The sequence below is a fragment of the Microcebus murinus genome, chromosome 26 (genome assembly GCF_040939455.1).
Source record: "Microcebus murinus isolate Inina chromosome 26, M.murinus_Inina_mat1.0, whole genome shotgun sequence".
Lineage (NCBI taxonomy): Eukaryota > Metazoa > Chordata > Mammalia > Primates > Cheirogaleidae > Microcebus > Microcebus murinus.
The window spans coordinates 850,001-867,136 of NC_134129.1; the positions used below are offsets into that span (position 1 = coordinate 850,001).

General features: G+C 53.9%; 1 protein-coding gene across 6 annotated transcripts in view; it reads right to left on the bottom strand.

Moving 5' to 3' along the window:
• SEPTIN11 (septin 11) overlaps positions 1–14,564 on the bottom strand; it is an 81,757-nt gene extending 67,193 nt beyond the window's left edge. For all 6 annotated transcript variants that reach the window (XM_012743919.2, XM_012743902.2, XM_012743911.3 and 3 more), the window contains exon 1: positions 14,432–14,564. In XM_012743919.2, coding sequence (XP_012599373.2) covers positions 14,432–14,458 — 27 coding nt within the window. In that variant the 5' untranslated portion in view covers positions 14,459–14,564. The remainder of the gene's footprint in view (positions 1–14,431) is intronic.
• Positions 14,565–17,136: the final 2,572 nt, after the last annotated feature.

Sequence of the window (17,136 nt, forward strand, 5' to 3'; positions counted from 1 at the left end):
AATAAAAACATTTCAACAATTAGAAAGACAGGCTCAGTGAACCTTCTGGGAAGATGTTTTCTAAACAGTCTGTTTACAAAACATCTGCCTTTTTTGTTTTTCCAAGATTCTCTGATTGCCACTAACAGCTGTGGAAGACACACGCGTCTTTCTATACGCGGGAAGAAGACAAGGAAAAAGAAGAGGGTTCTAGGTTCCAGCTAGAGGGGGATGATTCACAAGGAATGTAAGGCTCAGCGTAACACCCCAAGGCTTTAGTAAGGATGCATTAGGAATCTAAGCCCTAACTTCTGGAACCAGGGAGGGCATGGAGGAGAAGACAAGAACACGGCTGGCAAAAGACCCAGGGAAGGCAGACTCCACCGGGGACAGGACCACGCTAAAGCAGCAGCAGCCTCTCGGCCGCGCGCGGTGGCTCACGCCTGTCTTCCTAGCACTCTGGGAGGCCGAGGCGGGAGGATCGCTCACAGTCAGGAGTTCAAAACCAGCCCGAGCAAGAGCGAGACCCCGTCTCTACTAAAAATAGAAAGAAATTAGCTGGCCAACTAAAAATTAGCCGTCTGTCTCAAAAAAAAAAAAAGAAAAGAAACGAAACTGCATCCTCTTACAGCTGAATGCTAGCAGTTGTTCAGAACATTGTTGCAAATCTCAATACAGCTCTTCTTCTGAAGCGGATGATCTTTTCCATCAATAGGACAGCTGAGCCGAGGCCCAGGAGTTCTGATGATACAAGATTCTTTCACCCTCACAAATTCATTCCCCTTTATCCTAAGATCCTAAGTACAGGGTTCCAAATTTAGAATATACATATTCTGTACTCTATCGTAAAGAAGAAAATCATTAGCTCCTAAATTCAACTATAAAAGCATGACAACAATTCTTGCTTTATGTTGGGAGAAAAAATGCACTTTTAAATCTCACTGATGCAAGCGTTATTTCCTTTGATGTGTCCACACGACCAAAATGTGCTTCCTACAAGGGTTTCTTTTATAAACAGAAACACAGAAGACAAACGGACATTCTTATAATAAATTGCGTATAATAATACATATGGGTATTTAATATATTTGTAAGTTATAATATTACTCCGCCAGCAATAGGCATAAATTCTCAGCCCAAAATACAAAAGTTCATTAATGACTCCTTTACACTGTCAATGGCAAGACATTTCTCTCCAGCAACGCCAAGCAAGCATACTTAGGCACAACATCTCTGTTCTCAGAGAGGACATAAGACTCCACTGTTTTAAAAACTAGGTGGGCCGGGCGCGGCGGCTCACGCCTGTAATCCTAGCACTCTGGGAGGCCAAGGCAGGAGGATCACTCGAGGTTAGGAGTTTGAAACCAGCCTGAGAGAGACCCCGTCTCTACCAAAAATAGAAAGAAATTAATTGACCAACTAAAAAAACATATACAAAAAAATTAGCGGGGCATGGTGGCACATGCCTGTAGTCCCAGCTACTGGGGAGGCTGAGGCAGGAGGATCGCTTGAGCCCAGGAGATTGAGGTTGCTGTCAGCTAGGCTGACGCCACAACACTCACTCTAGCCTGGGCAACAAAGTTAGACTCTGTCTCAAAAAAATAAAATAAAAATAAAACCTAGGTAGGACCAACTTACCAGTGCATTTTTTTTTTTTTTTTTTTGCGACAGAGTTTTACTCTGCTGCCCGGGTTGGAGTGCCGTGGCGTCAGCCTCGCTCACAGCAACCTCACACTCCTGGGCTCAAGCGATCCTCCCGCCTCAGCCTCCCGAGTAGCTGGGACTACAGGCATGCGCCACCACGCCCGGCTAAATTTTTCTATATAATTTTAGCTGGCCAATTAATTTCTTTCTATTTTTAGTAGAGATGGGGTCTCGCTCTTGCTCAGGCTGGTCTCGAACTCCTGAGCTCAAACGCTCGCCTTGGCCTCCCAGAGTGCTAGGATTACGGCGTGAGCCACCGCACCTGGCCAGCAGTGTAAGGTTTAACCCCATGAATCAGTCAGTCTGGCAAGTGTGGAATATAACAGAAAGCACCGCGCCCCTCAGTGTAGACCCAAGTCAGGCTATTATACTTCTCACTGGAGCTAAGCTTTCCGATGAGATTGAGCTAAAAATAATCCTCAGCTTTCTTTCCTCCTTGTGAGGGTCCCATGACTCCACAGCACTGCCGCTACTCACTAAACCTCCATGATAAATACTGCATATGAGTAATGCTTAAGTGCATTAAATTATGTATGAACCCGAAGTTCAATGTAAGCACAGGTAAGCGAAGACTGGCACGGTAACTGTCCATCGCGGAGCTCAGACTCGGCTTCTACCATGAGGACGATGGTGACGAAACAGCCACGGGACAGAGCCCCGCTCTCCACGTGCTCGCTGCCGACCGTTATCAGGCCATGACGTTACCATCCAGATACTTCTTCTGCTTGCTGTTCTGATCACAGATGCACTTGGAGACCCCTGCGCCCCTCTCCCTGATGCCCCTCATTCCCCTCCTCCTCCTCCCAGGTCACCAGCTTGGCCCTTTGAACAAAATGAGATCAGACTGCGCCTAAGACTGACTTCAAAATGATCTGGGAGCAGCGGGAGGAGGAGACCAGGCAGGGGGAGAGTAGGTTAGCCAGGATGGGAGACAGGTGGCGTAAGATTGGCCCCGGGCGATGGGACGGAGGTATGATACCATTTTCTCTACTCCTGTATATGTTTGTAATTTACATTAATAAAACAGTTTTTCTAAAAGAAAAGAGGAAAATCAGACTATAAACACTTCTGACTTTCCTTTTTTTTTTGAGGCAGAGTCTCACTCTGTTGCCTGGGCTAGAGTGCCGTGGCATCAGCCTCGCTCACAGCAACCTCCAACTCCTGGGCTCAAGCAATCCTCCTGCCTCAGCCTCCCGAGTAGCTGGGACTACAGGCACGCGCCACCTTGCCTGGCTAGGTTTTTCTATATCTATTTTTAGCTGGCCAATTAATTTCTATTTTCAGTAGATGGGTCTCGCTCTTGCTCAGGCTGGTCTCGAACTCCTGACCTTGAGCCATCCTCATGCTTTCCTTCCCAGAGTGCTAGGATTATAGGCATGAGCCACCGCACCCGGCCCTGACTGTACTTCTAAAGCTACATTGTACAATACTAGCCACACACGATAGTTTAAGTGTAAATTAATTAAACAAAATAAAAATTTCACTTTTGCAGCTGCACTAGCCACATTTCAGGTGTCCCAAGGCTGTGGCCACCACAGTGCACAATGCAAGAGAACCTTCTCCATTATCGGGAACATTTTACTTGACAGCGCTGTTCTGTCACCCAGGCTGGTGTCTCTGCATGGCAAGAAAAGAGCACGAGCAACAGTCAGAAGACTTGGCCTTAAGATCACCAACCTGGGCAAGTCTGAGTCCTGATCCGCCAAACAAGGTCTGCAGGTGGCGAGTCAAACCTACTACCTACTCACCCCACCTAACTTGTTGTGAAGATCAACTTCTACCCACCAAAATCTGACCATGGGGAAAATATGCAAAATTGCACAATTTCAAGGAGGAAATCATTGCAGTGTGTGCATGAGTTTGGTGGCAAAGCCAGTGAGTAAGTTAACAAAACATTCCAAAACTATATTTACAGACAAAAAATACCCCAAAAAACTCCTAAAAAATGATTCCAGTTTTAGTTTGAGAAGCGGAGAAATCACATTTCAATTTCCAAAATTTGCTAAGTTTTCTCCTCCCACTCCCTTTATTTTGGAATAGAAAAACTTCCTACTTTTTTTTTTTTTTTGAGACAGTCTCCCTCTGTTGTCTAGGCTAGAGTGCCATGGCGTCAGCCTAGCTCACAGCAACCTCCAACTCCTGGGCTCAAGCGATCCTCCTGCCTCAGCCTCCCAAGCATACTGAGCTAATTTTTTCTATATTTTTTAATCTTTTTTAAATTTTTTATTGACACATAAGACATTCTCTGACAATCTATATATTTTTAGTTGGCCAATTAATTTCTATTTTTAGTAGAGATGGGGTCTCACACTCTTGCTTAGGCTGGTCTCAAAATCCTGAGCTCAAATGATCCGCCCACCTCAGCCTCCCAGAGTGCTAAGATTACAGGCTTTTTTTTTTTTTTTTTTGAGACAGAGTCTCACTTTGTTGCCCAGGCTAGAGTGAGTGCCGTGGTGTCAGCCTAGCTCACAGCAACCTCAGACTCCTGGGCTCAAGCAATCCTTCTGCCTCAGCCTCCCGAGTAGCTGGGACTACAGGCATGCGCCACCATGCCCGGCTAATTTTTTCTATATATATTAGTTGGCCAATTAGTTTCTTTCTATTTATAGTAGAGACAGGGTCTCGCTCTTGCTCAGGCTGGTTTCGAACTCCTGATCTTGAGCCTCCCAGAGTGCTAGGATTACAGGCGTGAGCCACCACGCCCGGCCTCTACTTGCTTTTTTAACACTTAATTTTCTCATGATTGCGATTAAAAGTTAACTCCAATGGCTGATGGAAGATAAGTCACAGATAGCTGGAATGTTCCATTTGGGCCCAGAAGCCAAGGCACTTGAATGAATGCAAAAACCCAGGAAGACTAAGTGCTAAGTGGTCCCAGCTTTTATCTACAAATAATAAAGCAGTTTTTCTTCCCAGACAGACTGGGCACATCTTTGAGCTGTCTGTCATTGCTTGTGCACACGAGCATGTGAGTCTGAGTGTGCATCTCAAAGCGAGACTTTAAAGATCACTAAAACAACCTTGCCTTTCCAAAATGAGATTAGTTTGCTTCCAAAATCATTATTTCCCTTTATTCTGGGCTAACTTAAGAGAAACTGATTAGATAGGTAATATTTCTAAGCCTGACATTAGAAAAAAACAAACAAAAAAATCTTGATAACTTTACATCGGGGTGTAAAAGAAGTTAAACACAGGTAGTGCCGAGTGAGACACCTGCATCTCAACCCAGGACAAACCAGTAATTCTCAACCCTTTTCTCCCCTATTTACCCATGTGGAGACAGTTCCATAAACTCAAAGACCCTCATGCAGAGGGCATGTGTGTTAGAACAAGGAAATGGGTGAACTCAAGTTGGAGGAGAAAGCTGCTTTGTTGAGAGCAAGACCCTCTAGCCAAGGCTATTAGCAGCAGAACTCGTACACTCTTAAAATGTTAAAACGCATTTAAAGAGTGGGATTTTGGCCGGGCGCGGTGGCCCGCACCTGTAATCCTAGCACTCTGGGAGGCCAAGGCGGGAGGATCGATAAAGGTCAGGAGTTCGAGACCAGCCTGAGCAAGAGCAAGACCGCATCTCTACTATAAATAGAAAAAATTAATTGACCAATTGAAAATATATAGAAAAAATTAGCCGGGCATGGTGGTGCGTGTGTAGTCCCAGCTACTCGGGAGGCTGAGGCAGGAGTTTGGGCAGGAGGAGTGTGAGGTTGCTGTGAGCGAGGCTGAGGCCAAGGGCTCAGCCTGGGCAACATAGTGAGACTCTGTCTCACAAAAAAGAAAGAAAAATCACCAAACTTGGATTGGTGGCCTCGCAGAGGCTCTGTTCGCCCAGAGCCTTCCAGGCGCGACGCCCAGCGGGCACGGACCCGTTTGCTCTGCCAGGAGGGAGCGCTCTTGGGGCGCGGAGGAGGTAAGTCGGGGTCCCCAAGCTTGTCAGCAGCACGGCGTCAGGGGAGAGGCCGGTGCCGCGGGCGGGGCGGCCGCGACCCGCCCCCTGACCGCCCGGCCCGCGCCCTGACGCCCTGACCGCCCGGCCCGCGCCCTGACCGCCCGGCCCCCGCCCTGACGCCCTGACCGCCCGGCCCGCGCCCTGACGCCCTGACCGCCCGGCCCGCGCCCTGACCGCCCGGCCCCCGCCCTGACGCCCTGACCGCCCGGCCCGCGCCCTGACGCCCTGACCGCCCGGCCCGCGCCCTGACGCCCTGACCGCCCGGCCCGCGCCCTGACCGCCCGGCCCGCGCCCTGACGCCCTGACCGCCCGGCCCGCCCCCTGACCGCCCGGCCCGCGTCCTGACCGCCCGGCCCCCGCCCTGACCGCCCGGCCCGCGTCCTGGCCCGCGCCCTGACCGCCCGGCCCGCGCCCTGACCGCCCGGCCCGCGTCCTGACCGCCCGGCCCGCCCCCTGACCGCCCGGCCCGCGCCCTGACGCCCTGACCGCCCGGCCCGCGCCCTGACCGCCCGGCCCGCGCCCTGACGCCCTGACCGCCCGGCCCGCCCCCTGACCGCCCGGCCCGCGTCCTGACCGCCCGGCCCCCGCCCTGACCGCCCGGCCCGCGTCCTGGCCCGCGCCCTGACCGCCCGGCCCGCGCCCTGACCGCCCGGCCCGCGTCCTGGCCCGCGTCCTGACCGCCCGGCCCACGCCCTGACCGTCCGGCCCGCGTCCTGGCCCGCGTCCTGACCGCCCGGCCCACGCCCTGACCGCCCGGCCCGCGTCCTGACCGCACCCGCAGACCCGCCGCCTGTCCGGAGAGCAGGGCGAGCGGGCGCCACCGCAGCGTCTGCGACGGGAGCGGACGGCGGGAAGGGTCTGCAGGGCGGGCCGAGGGACGCGCTCCGCGGGCAGCCGGAGTCCCGCGGCCACAGCGCGGCGAGAGGACCGCCGCGTCCCGGCCAGGAGGAGCCGCCGCGCCGCCTTCCGCTCGCCCGCGTGCACACACGCACGCACACGGGTTCACGTGCGTCAACGTACACACAGGAGCACGGATTCACACACGTGCACTCACGCACCCGCACGGATTCACGCTCACACTGACGCACGTACACACGTGCACACATACACACGCGCATGGATCTATGCACACATACACCCACGCACGCGCAAAGCAAACGCACACGTCAGGGGCGCAAACAAATTACACGCACCCATGTGCATGCACACGCCACACAGGCACTCACGCACACGGACACACGCGCGCACACGCATCATTCTACCACGTCCAGCCGGAATCAGAGCAGGCCACACAGAGCGAGGAAAATCCACTGCGGGCCGGGCGGTGGCTCACGCCGGTCATCCTAGCACTCTGGGAGGCCGAGGCGGGAGGATTGCTCGAAGTCAGGAGTTCGAAACCAGAGCGAGACCCTGTCTCTACTATAAATAGAAAGAAATTAATTGGCCAACTAATATATAGAGAAAAAATTAGCTGGGCATGGTGGCGCATGCCTGTAGTCCCAGCTACTCGGAAGGCTGAGGCAGGAGGATCGCTTGAGCCCAGGAGTTTGAGGTTGCTGTGAGCTAGGCTGACGCCATGGCACTCACTCTAGCCTGTGCAACAGAGTGAGACTGCCTCAAAAAAGAAAAAAAAAGAAAAAAAGAAAAAGAGCCGGGCGCGGTGGCTCACGCCTGTAATCCTAGCACTCTGGGAGGCTGAGGCGGGCGGATTGCTCGAGGTCAGGAGTTCGAAACCAGCCTGAGCAAGAGCGAGACCCCGTCTCTACTATAAATAGAAAGAAATTCATTGGCCAACTAATATATATAGAAAAAATTAGCCGGGCATGGTGGCTCATGCCTGGAGTCCCAGCTACTTGGGAGGCTGAGGCAGCAGGATTGCTTGAGCCCAGGAGTCTGAGGTTGCTGTGAGCTAGGCTGACGCCACGGCACTCACTCTAGCCTGGGCAACAAAGTGAGACTCTGTCTCAAAAAAAAAAAAAAAAGAAAAGAAAAAGAAAAGAAAATCCGGTACAGACAGGGAGAGAATTTGACAATTCAAAATAAAGCCCTCGGCCTCCCAGTGGACTCCCGGGCCAGGGCCCAGGGCGACGGTGACTGGTGCAATAGGCCGCCCCGCCCCGCAGCAGCGTCGCAGCAGCGTCGCCTCAGCTCGCGGGGTCGCAGCGCCCACGACTCGTGGGGGGGGGGGGACTCGGAGCGCGCGACACAGAGCGGGACCTCGCCCGCCAGCCACCTCGCCCGCCAGCCGCCGAAGCCTCAGCAGCGCCGGCTGGGAGGGGCCGGCAGGCGCGGGCTCCAGGGGCCTCACTCCAGAGCCCGCCGCCCACTCGGTGGGACAACTTCTTCATGCCTCAGTTTCCTTGTCGGCGTTACTTCTCAGGTGCTTTGTGAGGATAAAGTGAGATGCTTGTCTTAACAGTCATCTGAATACAATAAATTTGAAGATCAAGATGCTGAACAGGCTTCCTGTGCACGGGGCTTTGGCCAAGCCTTTTCCCCCTTAAACAGCGAGTCTCGCCACCCTGACGGCGGCTCTTCTGCGACCCACGACGCCTGCTGTGTGAAGACAGTGCTCACAGAGATGACATGAGTGAGAATGTATTAAGTCCCATAGAAACCCTGGCTTTTATTTTTTATTTTTTTTGAGACAGAGTCTCACTTTGTCGCCCAGGCTAGAGTGAGTGCCGTGGCGTCAGCCTCGCTCACAGCAACCTCAAACTCCTGGGCTCAAGCAATCCTCCTGCCTCAGCCTCCTGGGTAGCTGGGACTACAGGCATGTGCCACCATGCCCGGCTACTTTTAGTAGAGACGGGGTCTCGCTCTTGCTCAGGTAGGTCTCGAACTCCTGAGCTCAAACAATCCACCCGCCTGGGCCTCCCAGAGTGCTAGGATGACAGGCGTGAGCCACCGCGCTGGGCCTCAGTGCATTTTTTTTTTTTTTTGAGACAGAGTGTCACTTTGTTGCCCAGGCTAGAGTGAGCGCCCTGGGCTCAAGCGATCCTCCTGCCTCAGCCTCCCGAGTAGCTGGGACTACAGGCATGCGCCACCATGCCTGGCTAATTTTTTCTCTATATATTAGTTGGCCAATTAATTTCTTTTCTTTTCTTTCGTCACATCAGGAAATAGACTCCCGATTCCTGTCTCAGACCAGGCCTGAGATCATAGAAATTTTATTTTAGATCACCTAGAAAATTCTTTTTAGAAGTCTGCCTGTATCACCTTAGCCCAATTACTCTTTGTATGTTCAGCAGCTGCAGTTCTGGGCTGCCGGCAGGGTCTGAGTGGGTCCAGGAAGTATTGTGTAGTTGGAAGGGAGTTTTCTGTAAATCTAGATTTAAAACAAAAGGGGGTATCAGTTATATTGCAAAGTAGATCTCCTTGGAGGAAAGAACAGAAGAAGCTTTAGGTCTGCTGGGTTTTGTTTACATAATGGTTCAGTTTTGCTGATCCTGGTTGAGACAGCTCTAGCTAAGACTACGAAAGACAGATTCCAAGAAAATGACAAACTGAAAGCAGCCTCTATCCCTGACCGAGTTTGGGCCCCTATGAAGAGAAACGCAGGCTCGGAAAGCTCTGTATCTTGCTCCAGCGTCTACACCCCATGACCAGTGTCAGTGAGGCGTCGTCAGTGGATATAGTGTAAACATTTGGTGTTTTGGCAACTGATCCAAGTAGGCCACCCAAACCGTGGAAACCGCAGGTCCCCAAATCATTCATTCCTTTGTCTGGACATAGACATAGGATGGCCCACACCCAGACACTAAGTAGCCGTCTCCTCCACTATCAGATGTTCAAATGGCCAGACTGGGCCCATCCCGGCATGCAGGTTGATTTCTAAGTAGCAGTTTACAGAAGGTAGATTGTATTTGTGGATGTAAACCTCAGAGAGCTGATGAGAATGCACCAACAGCCTCGGAGCTGTTACATCAGTGTGGCAGAATACAGGTAGTTCTGTTCTTTTAATCAATTCCTCGAGTCTATTTTTCACTGTAATGTAGACACATCATTTTTAAAGAAGATCATTTTAAAAGATTACAAAAAATTAACCTACAGCTTTCAAAAGATTTAAAAGGGCTCGGGATGACTATATCTTACACACTTCTTGCATTACTTACTAACTGCTTGTAGAGCCTCAATTGTATAATTTAAATCACTGACTAAAGAGTTCTAATTTTTAAAAACCACCTGTAGCTGACAGCCCCCCCTTTATCACCTAGATGGCCCTCCCCTGGACCTTTGTCAGCTCCATTCATCTTCCTCCAGGGACACCAGCCGGAACCTTCCATCTGGGGCTACATCCTCAAGTCACAGACGTGGCAATTTTAGAACAAAGGAAAGTGCCATTTGATTGTCACTGCTCACCACCACCATGTCCCCACCCTAAAACAGACCTTATCTCTAATAATTGTCTGTAATCATCCCCAGACAGGTGAGACCCTTGAATCATAATTGTCGACTCATCAATAGGCATATAACCTCCGTCTCCCTCAGCGGTTGACAGAGCCCACAGAGGCTGTCACTTCAGTACACACAGACACTGAGTCTCTAAGAAAATAAAAGCTCCAGCTAAGAAAGCAATTTCTCTCTTGCCCACTGGCTGTATCCCCAACTCCTACAACAGTGCCACACACACAGTAGGTGCTCAATAAACAGTGCTAAATGGTGAACTTGGCTTTTCATTCCTTTTGGCTCAACAGATAAAAGAGCATTAAGTGCATTTCTTGAAGGATATCATAGAGAAGTCACCACTGGAAAAATGTAAACACAAACCTTTCGTTAGGGATCAAGAACCATTTCTGGCCGGGCGCGGTGGCTCACGCCTGTAATCCTAGCACTCTGGGAGGCCGAGGCGGGCGGATTGCTCAAGGTCAGGAGTTCAAAACCAGCCTGAGCGAGACCCCGTCTCTACCATAAAAATAGAAAGAAACTAATTGGCCAACTAATATATATAATATAAAAATCAGCCGGGCATGGTGGCTCGTGCCTGTAGTCCCAGCTACTCGGGAGGCTGAGGCAGGAGGATTGCTTGAGCCCAGGAGTTTGAGGTTGCTGTGAGCTAGGCTGACTCCACGGCACTCACTCTAGCCTAGGCAAGAAAGCGAGACTCTGTCTCAAAAAAAAAAAAATAATAAGAAGAAGAAGAAGAAGAACCATTTCTGCACTGGGGAGAAAGCTGAACCGAATGACCTCTAGAAGCTCGTCTCCACTCTTAGAACCCATATGAGCAGCACAGCTTAAGAGAGAATGAATTGGCCACAGAAAGCCTGATTCCCAGGTAGAGTAAATCACCACGTTCTGTTTAAAATAAAAGTAACAGCTGCCCTGGGTCTTGGATGCAAAAATACTAATTCATCCAAAATGCAGACACCTGAGGCGGTGCTCCTGGTCATCATGGGTTACTCTCTGGAAACAGCAGATGTGCGTGCATCAAGGGTTTTCTGAAAGCCAAGCCCTAAAACTGTCGATAGGGAAACGGAAAGGCAAGGGACAGAGACCGGAATGGAAACAAACAGTATCACCATAAACTGAAGCTTTTGTTTTGCAGTCAACAGCAAATTCCCTTAAAAACCTACCTAAATTTAGTCTTGAGTTTCAGTCATCACTGAATATAACCACTTCATAAGACGCAAGATGCTACAATGGACGCGTGAGCAGTTTTGCCCACTGAAACGTCATATCGGGCCGGGCGCGGTGGCTCACGCCTGTAATGCCAGCACTCTGGCAGGCCGAGGCGGGGAGGATTGCTCAAGGTCAGGAGTTCAAGACCAGCCTGAGCAAGAGCCAGACTCTGTCTCTACTGAAAATAGAAAGAAATTAGCTGGACAACTAAAAATATATAGAAACAATTAGCCAGGCATGGTGGCGCATGCCTGTAGTCCCAGCTACTCGGGAGGCTGAGGCAGGAGGATCGCCTGAGTCCAGGAGTTGGAGGTTGTTGTGAACGAGGCTGACACCACGGCACTCTAGCCCGGGCAACAGAGTGAGACTCTGTCTCCCAAAAAAAAAAAAGTCATATTTACCCAGGATATCACACTAGAGTTTCAATTCAAGAAGGTGTAAAATTGAGGGCAAGTTGTTCAGATTAAATTCTTCTCCAGTCTGGATGGGAGAGGCTGATTGAGGGAGAGGGAAAGAAGATATGCTCCTGTTTTCCTAAACAACTTAAAAAAAATATCTAACTCTAAGGGAGTAACCAGGGAAACTCCATTCACACATAAATCAACTTCTGAGGAATTCTTTACCCTCACTAAACTCATCCTTCCTTTTTTTTCAAATCATAGAATGGAAAAGGAGATTGGAAGGGCAGAGCTGGGTCTGGAGAATCTCCCCATTCACTGGTTTTGTTTTGAAGACATAACTGCAGAGACCACACTTAAGACAATAACTCAATGAACAAAGTGAAACGGTTCAACAATCCCCTGGAAATGTGATTACACATTTTCTATAGTATATTAAAAGACTTTTCAACTTTGTAGTCAATTCCTGATCACCCATACAACTCAGTAAAAAAAAAAAGTCTTCTGTTTTTAAATTGCAAGTAATTTTATCGTAATTCTAATGACAACAGGGAATGTGGATAAAGAAGTTACTTCCTCTGTACACATATACTTAAAAAAAAAATCTCTATTATCTGGAGAAGGAGGGTTTCTTTTTCTTTTTTTGAGACAGAGTCTCGCTTTGTTGCCCAAGCTAGATTGAGTGCCGTGGCGTCAGCCTGGCTCATAGCAACCTCCAACTCCTGGGCTCAAGCGATCCTCCTACCTCAGCCTCCCGAGTAGCTGGGACTACAGGCATGTGCCACCATGCCCAGCTAATATATATATATATATATATATATACATATATGTATATATATATATTAGTTGTCCAGCTAATTTCTTTCTATATTTTTAGTAGAGACAGATTCTCGTTCTTGCTCAGGCTGGTCTTGAAGTCTTGAGCTTAAACAATCCTCCCCGCTCGGCCTCCCAGAGTGCTAGGATTGCAGGCGTGAGCCACCGCACCCTGCCTAAGAGGGAGGTTTTACACAAGAATTCTGTGGGATTAAGCTCACATACGGCTGGCAGACCTGGTGTTGGATGTGATTATGGTCACACAACTAAATCTTAAATCCACACACTATTCCTAATTAGCTGATAATATATATGAACTAATTTATAGAAAATGTGCAGCAAATTATTTCTCCCAGCTCCCTCACCCCTCAAGAATGCACTAGCAATAGATGTTGCTGAAAAAGACACATACCCCACAAAATATTTGCATTCCTGGACGCTTGCCAATTTATCTAAAGCAGATATTGTGATTTCAGTTCTCTGAAATCTGTGCCCGTAATAAGTGGGGGGGTAGGGGAGGAGAGGGTTGGGGAGAGTAATTTAACCAGATAAAACTTGACCTCTATAGACTTCAGTTTCCTCACCAGAAAAATAAGACGATTAGCCCAGAACTGTTAAGAATTCCCAGCTAACAAAAATCTATGACCACTAATTATCAAGAGAGCAATTTGCGTGCAAGAGGAGACCAGAACTCTTAAGAATATGTCACTAAACAGTAGAGGTAAAAGGCCTGAAGACAGTCACACTTCGAATGACACTGCACGTTTCTTCCGACCTTCGCGGAAAAAAGTTTTGAAAGCTCCGCGGCGACCCACCCACGAAAGCGAACTGGGAGCCGCAGAGGCCAGCGCGCGGGGCGCGGGGGGCGCGGGGCGCGCGGGGGGCGCGGGGCGCGCGGGGCGCGCGGGGGGCGCGCGGGGCGCGGGGCGCGCGGGGTGGAGTCAGGCGGAGAGAGACGGAAGGGCCCGGGGTCTGGGGGCACAGCCTTGCATTTCTGGGCTTCAGAGCTCCCAGTGTCCCCTTGGGACTTTTGTCCATTGCAAAGTCTCCCAAGCCACCCTGCGGCGGCACAGCTGCCGGAAGCGGCAGAAAGAAAAGGAACCGGAGGCGGCAGACGGGAAGGACCTCGCCCCGGGCGTCCCAGAGCCCGCCAGGAGAAAGTGGACTCGGAGCGGCGACAAAGAAAAGGGGAAAGAGAAAGGGGGCTCCGCCTTTTCCCGGGCGGCTCCTTCCTAGAAACAGGGAAGGCCGCCGCCGCCCCTTCCCTCCGCCCTGCACGCGGGGCTGCGGCGCAGCCGGGGCACCGCACCCTCCGGGTCCCGCCCGAACTCGGGGCGAGGGGTTGCCCTACCCCCGTCCCCGCCTCCCCCGACCGCCGCCCGGCCTCCAGCCGCGGGACTCCCCAGCGCGCCCGCCCACCCGCCGAAGGCGCCTTTGGAGAACTTTGTGCATCTAGGGCTTCGTCCACACCCTGGGCAGGGCCCGGTCGCCCCGTGGGTGCCTGCGGGAGGGGTGTCCGGGAATCTCACAATGCGCCGGGGAAGCCACCACGGAAATCCCACCCCTCTGACCCGCGTCCCCAGCCATGTGACACGCAGCGGTCGGGCTCCCGATTCCCGCGCCCGCTCGCGCCTGGCGCCGGAGCCTGGGAGCAAGCCCCGCACCCGCGCCCGCGTCGCCATCGCCGTCGCCTGCCGCGGGCTGAAGGTGCGCGCGGGCGGCGGGCGGGCAACGCCGCGCGCGACAGAACCCTCTTCAGGGGCCCAGGAGAGGGGCCCTTTTCCTCCCACGCTCCCCGACGAAGGGGTGCACCGCGGCGACACACTGGCACCGCGCAGTCGCCGAGCCCCTGGGTCCTCCGCCTCCCTCTGCCCGGACGCGCCACATCCGCACCCGCGCCCCCGCCCCGAAGCCGAGCCCTCCCCGGCTGCGGAGCCGCGCGCAGGAAAGCCAGAGGCCCGGCACTCACGGACGGTCTCCCCACGGCCACGGCCATCGCGCCGGCGGCTCCGCTCCCGCTCCCGCTGTGCCCGGCCGCCCTCCGCCGCCTCTGGCCACCGCCAGCGCTCGGCTCCGCGCGCCGCCCCCGCGCCGCCTCGCCCCCTTTATCCGCGCCACGTGGCCACGCCCGGGAGGGACCATTCGCCGCCCGGGAAGGGGTGCGAGCCGCGCGCCCGGGCGGTGGGCGGGTTCCGAGCCGGGTCTGCGGGCCGCGGGCTGGGCCTCCCCGGATGTGGCCGCCGCCCCCAAGCCACCCTCCGCGGCGCCACGGAGCCCCAAGCCCGTGCGCGGGCTGCCGGCCCGAGTCCCCCACGCGCTTAGCTGGGGCGGCTGCCGGGAGAGTGAAGGCAGGCGGGGGGACAGGACGCAGGGACAGCATCTCCCGTGAAGTCAGCCCCGAGCCGGCGCGCCCGGCCCGAGGAACGGGCTCGGAAGGGGACGCAGGCCACCAGGGGCGGCGGCGGGCGGGGCGGGCGCCTCCATGAGTCTTCCCTCCAGCAGGGAGAGACCGAAGGACAGGCCGTTGGAAGCTGCCACCGTGGCGGGCGGCCGGGTAGGGGACCCAATCGGGGAGGAAAAGGCCTAGTGCTGGGGCTGCGCCCGGCCCAGCACCGCCTGCTCCGGAGGCGACAAAGCAAACGCCTCCGCAGAAGGACCCAAGCAGCTGTCGGCGGCTCTGGAGCGCCGGCACCCAGGCCTGCGGTGTGACACAGAGGTCACGCGTGGGGGACCAGCCACCTTATTCAGTCGCTGGACACGGATCCGGAGGCCCCGAGGCGCGAGCGCTGGGCGCGGCCACGGGGCGCGGCCGTGGCGCCAGGCGGGTGGCCGGGGTGCGGGCGCCAGGCGGGACCCTCTGTCGCGGGGAAGGACGTTCCCCGCAGAGGTCGGGTGTTCGCCGCGTGTCTGGGGACAGTGGAGCGGCGGGGTCCTGCGCGTGCCGGGTGGCGTGTCCGATGCGCTGTAGATTCCCGCGGCTCCTCGTGGCCAGAGAGGGGACCCACGGCCACCAGGTGGTTGAAGATAACGACCGGATGTGGCGGGAACCGGTAAGGCGGGCTGTGATCAGCCCGTGGGGAACACCAGCCTACTGAATGAAGAAAGAGACAAACCACCTCGTGAGACGGGGCGACTCAGAGTCCGGCCAGAGACTTCAAACTGCCAGGCGTCTGGGGTCCTTGAATTCGTCCTTCCTGCTGTCCGCTCGGGTGGGCCTCTGGACTCGAACCCCCGCGGCCTTTGGCTAAGGGCATGTCGTCTCCAAGCGCGGAGCTGACCCTGCGAGGGGCTCCAGGCCATCCAGGCTGAGTCCCATGGGCAGGACAGGGGGGGGACAGCCTGGGGGAGAGCGCGACCAGGAGAGGTGAGGGGCGCGCACGTGGAGCCTGCACGCTCGGAGGGCAGACCCCGGCCTACAGAGCGCCAGCCTCTTGCGTTGCATCCATTTCTGCCCTCTTCGCAGCTTTTTTATTTGAGACCGAGTCTCCCTTTGTTGCCCAGGCTAGAGCGCCGTGGCGTCAGCCTCGCTCACAGCAACCTCCGACTCCTGGGCTCAGGCGATCCTCCTGCCTCAGCCTCCCAAGTAGCTGGGACTACAGGCATGCGCCACCATGCCCGGCTAAGTTTTATATATATATTTTAGTTGTACAGATAATTTCTTTCTATTTTTAGTAGAGACAGCATCTCACTCTTACTCAGGCTGGTCTCAAACTCTTGACCTTGAGCGATCCTCCCGCCTCAGCCTCCCAGAGTGCTAAGATTACAGGCGTGAGCCACCGCGCCCGGCCTAGACTTCACAACTTTTGAGAACAGGGACCACCACATTATGCCTACTGTATGCCAAGCATGCAGTAGGCTCTCAGTAAGTGCTGAGCTAAGACCGCATGTGAATGGCGCCCTGCGAAGGGAGGGGAAGACAGAAAGGCTCGCAGCGCCCGGCGGCGCCGTGCTCCCTGGGAAGGCGGAGCTGCCCACGGCAGGCCTGGGGCCACCAGGCCGCTGCGCCAGGCGCGGCCGGCTGGAAAGTCCAACTCACTTGAAGCCGGGGGCTGCTTGTTTGCCACACTGGATTTCCGTAGACTTTGAAGCATGACTGCTCTACCAGTTTTCCTTAAAACATTGTTCTCATGGAGAGAGGGGACAAAACAAGACTTGCGCTTCAGCTTTTCTTTGTGGTCCGATAGCATGACGTCATTGGCAGGAAGCAGCAGCCTTCACCCTTTCTTGTTCGGCCCGCGTGTGGCAAGCACTACTTGAAAAATAAAAACAATTTAAAGATGTCCTGGTATTCTCCTTAAAGGCAAAAGTTATGTAAGCCTGCAGGAAATTTCCGTCTTTGCAGGCGTGCGCAGCTCTTCTTTTAAAGTCTGACCCAGCAAGCAGCCTCTGCGGAGCACGTGCTCCTTGGAGTGTGGGCTGGGCCTGCTGGTGGGCGCCGGCAAGTCCCTTCTCCCTCTGGCCACCCACTGCAGTGACAGTCATTCCTTTTCAGGAGCCTAGAAAGTAGTGGAAGTCCCTTTGCGTTATAGATGCTGCCATCGGACTAGAAGAGAAGCGAGCGCACCTGTGCACGCCGCCAGCGGCAGCTCCCGCCACCCCGCCCTGCCCTGCCCTGCCCTGCCCTGCTGCTGCCAGGCCCGCGACCCCCGCCCGCCCCGCCCTGCCCTGCCCTGC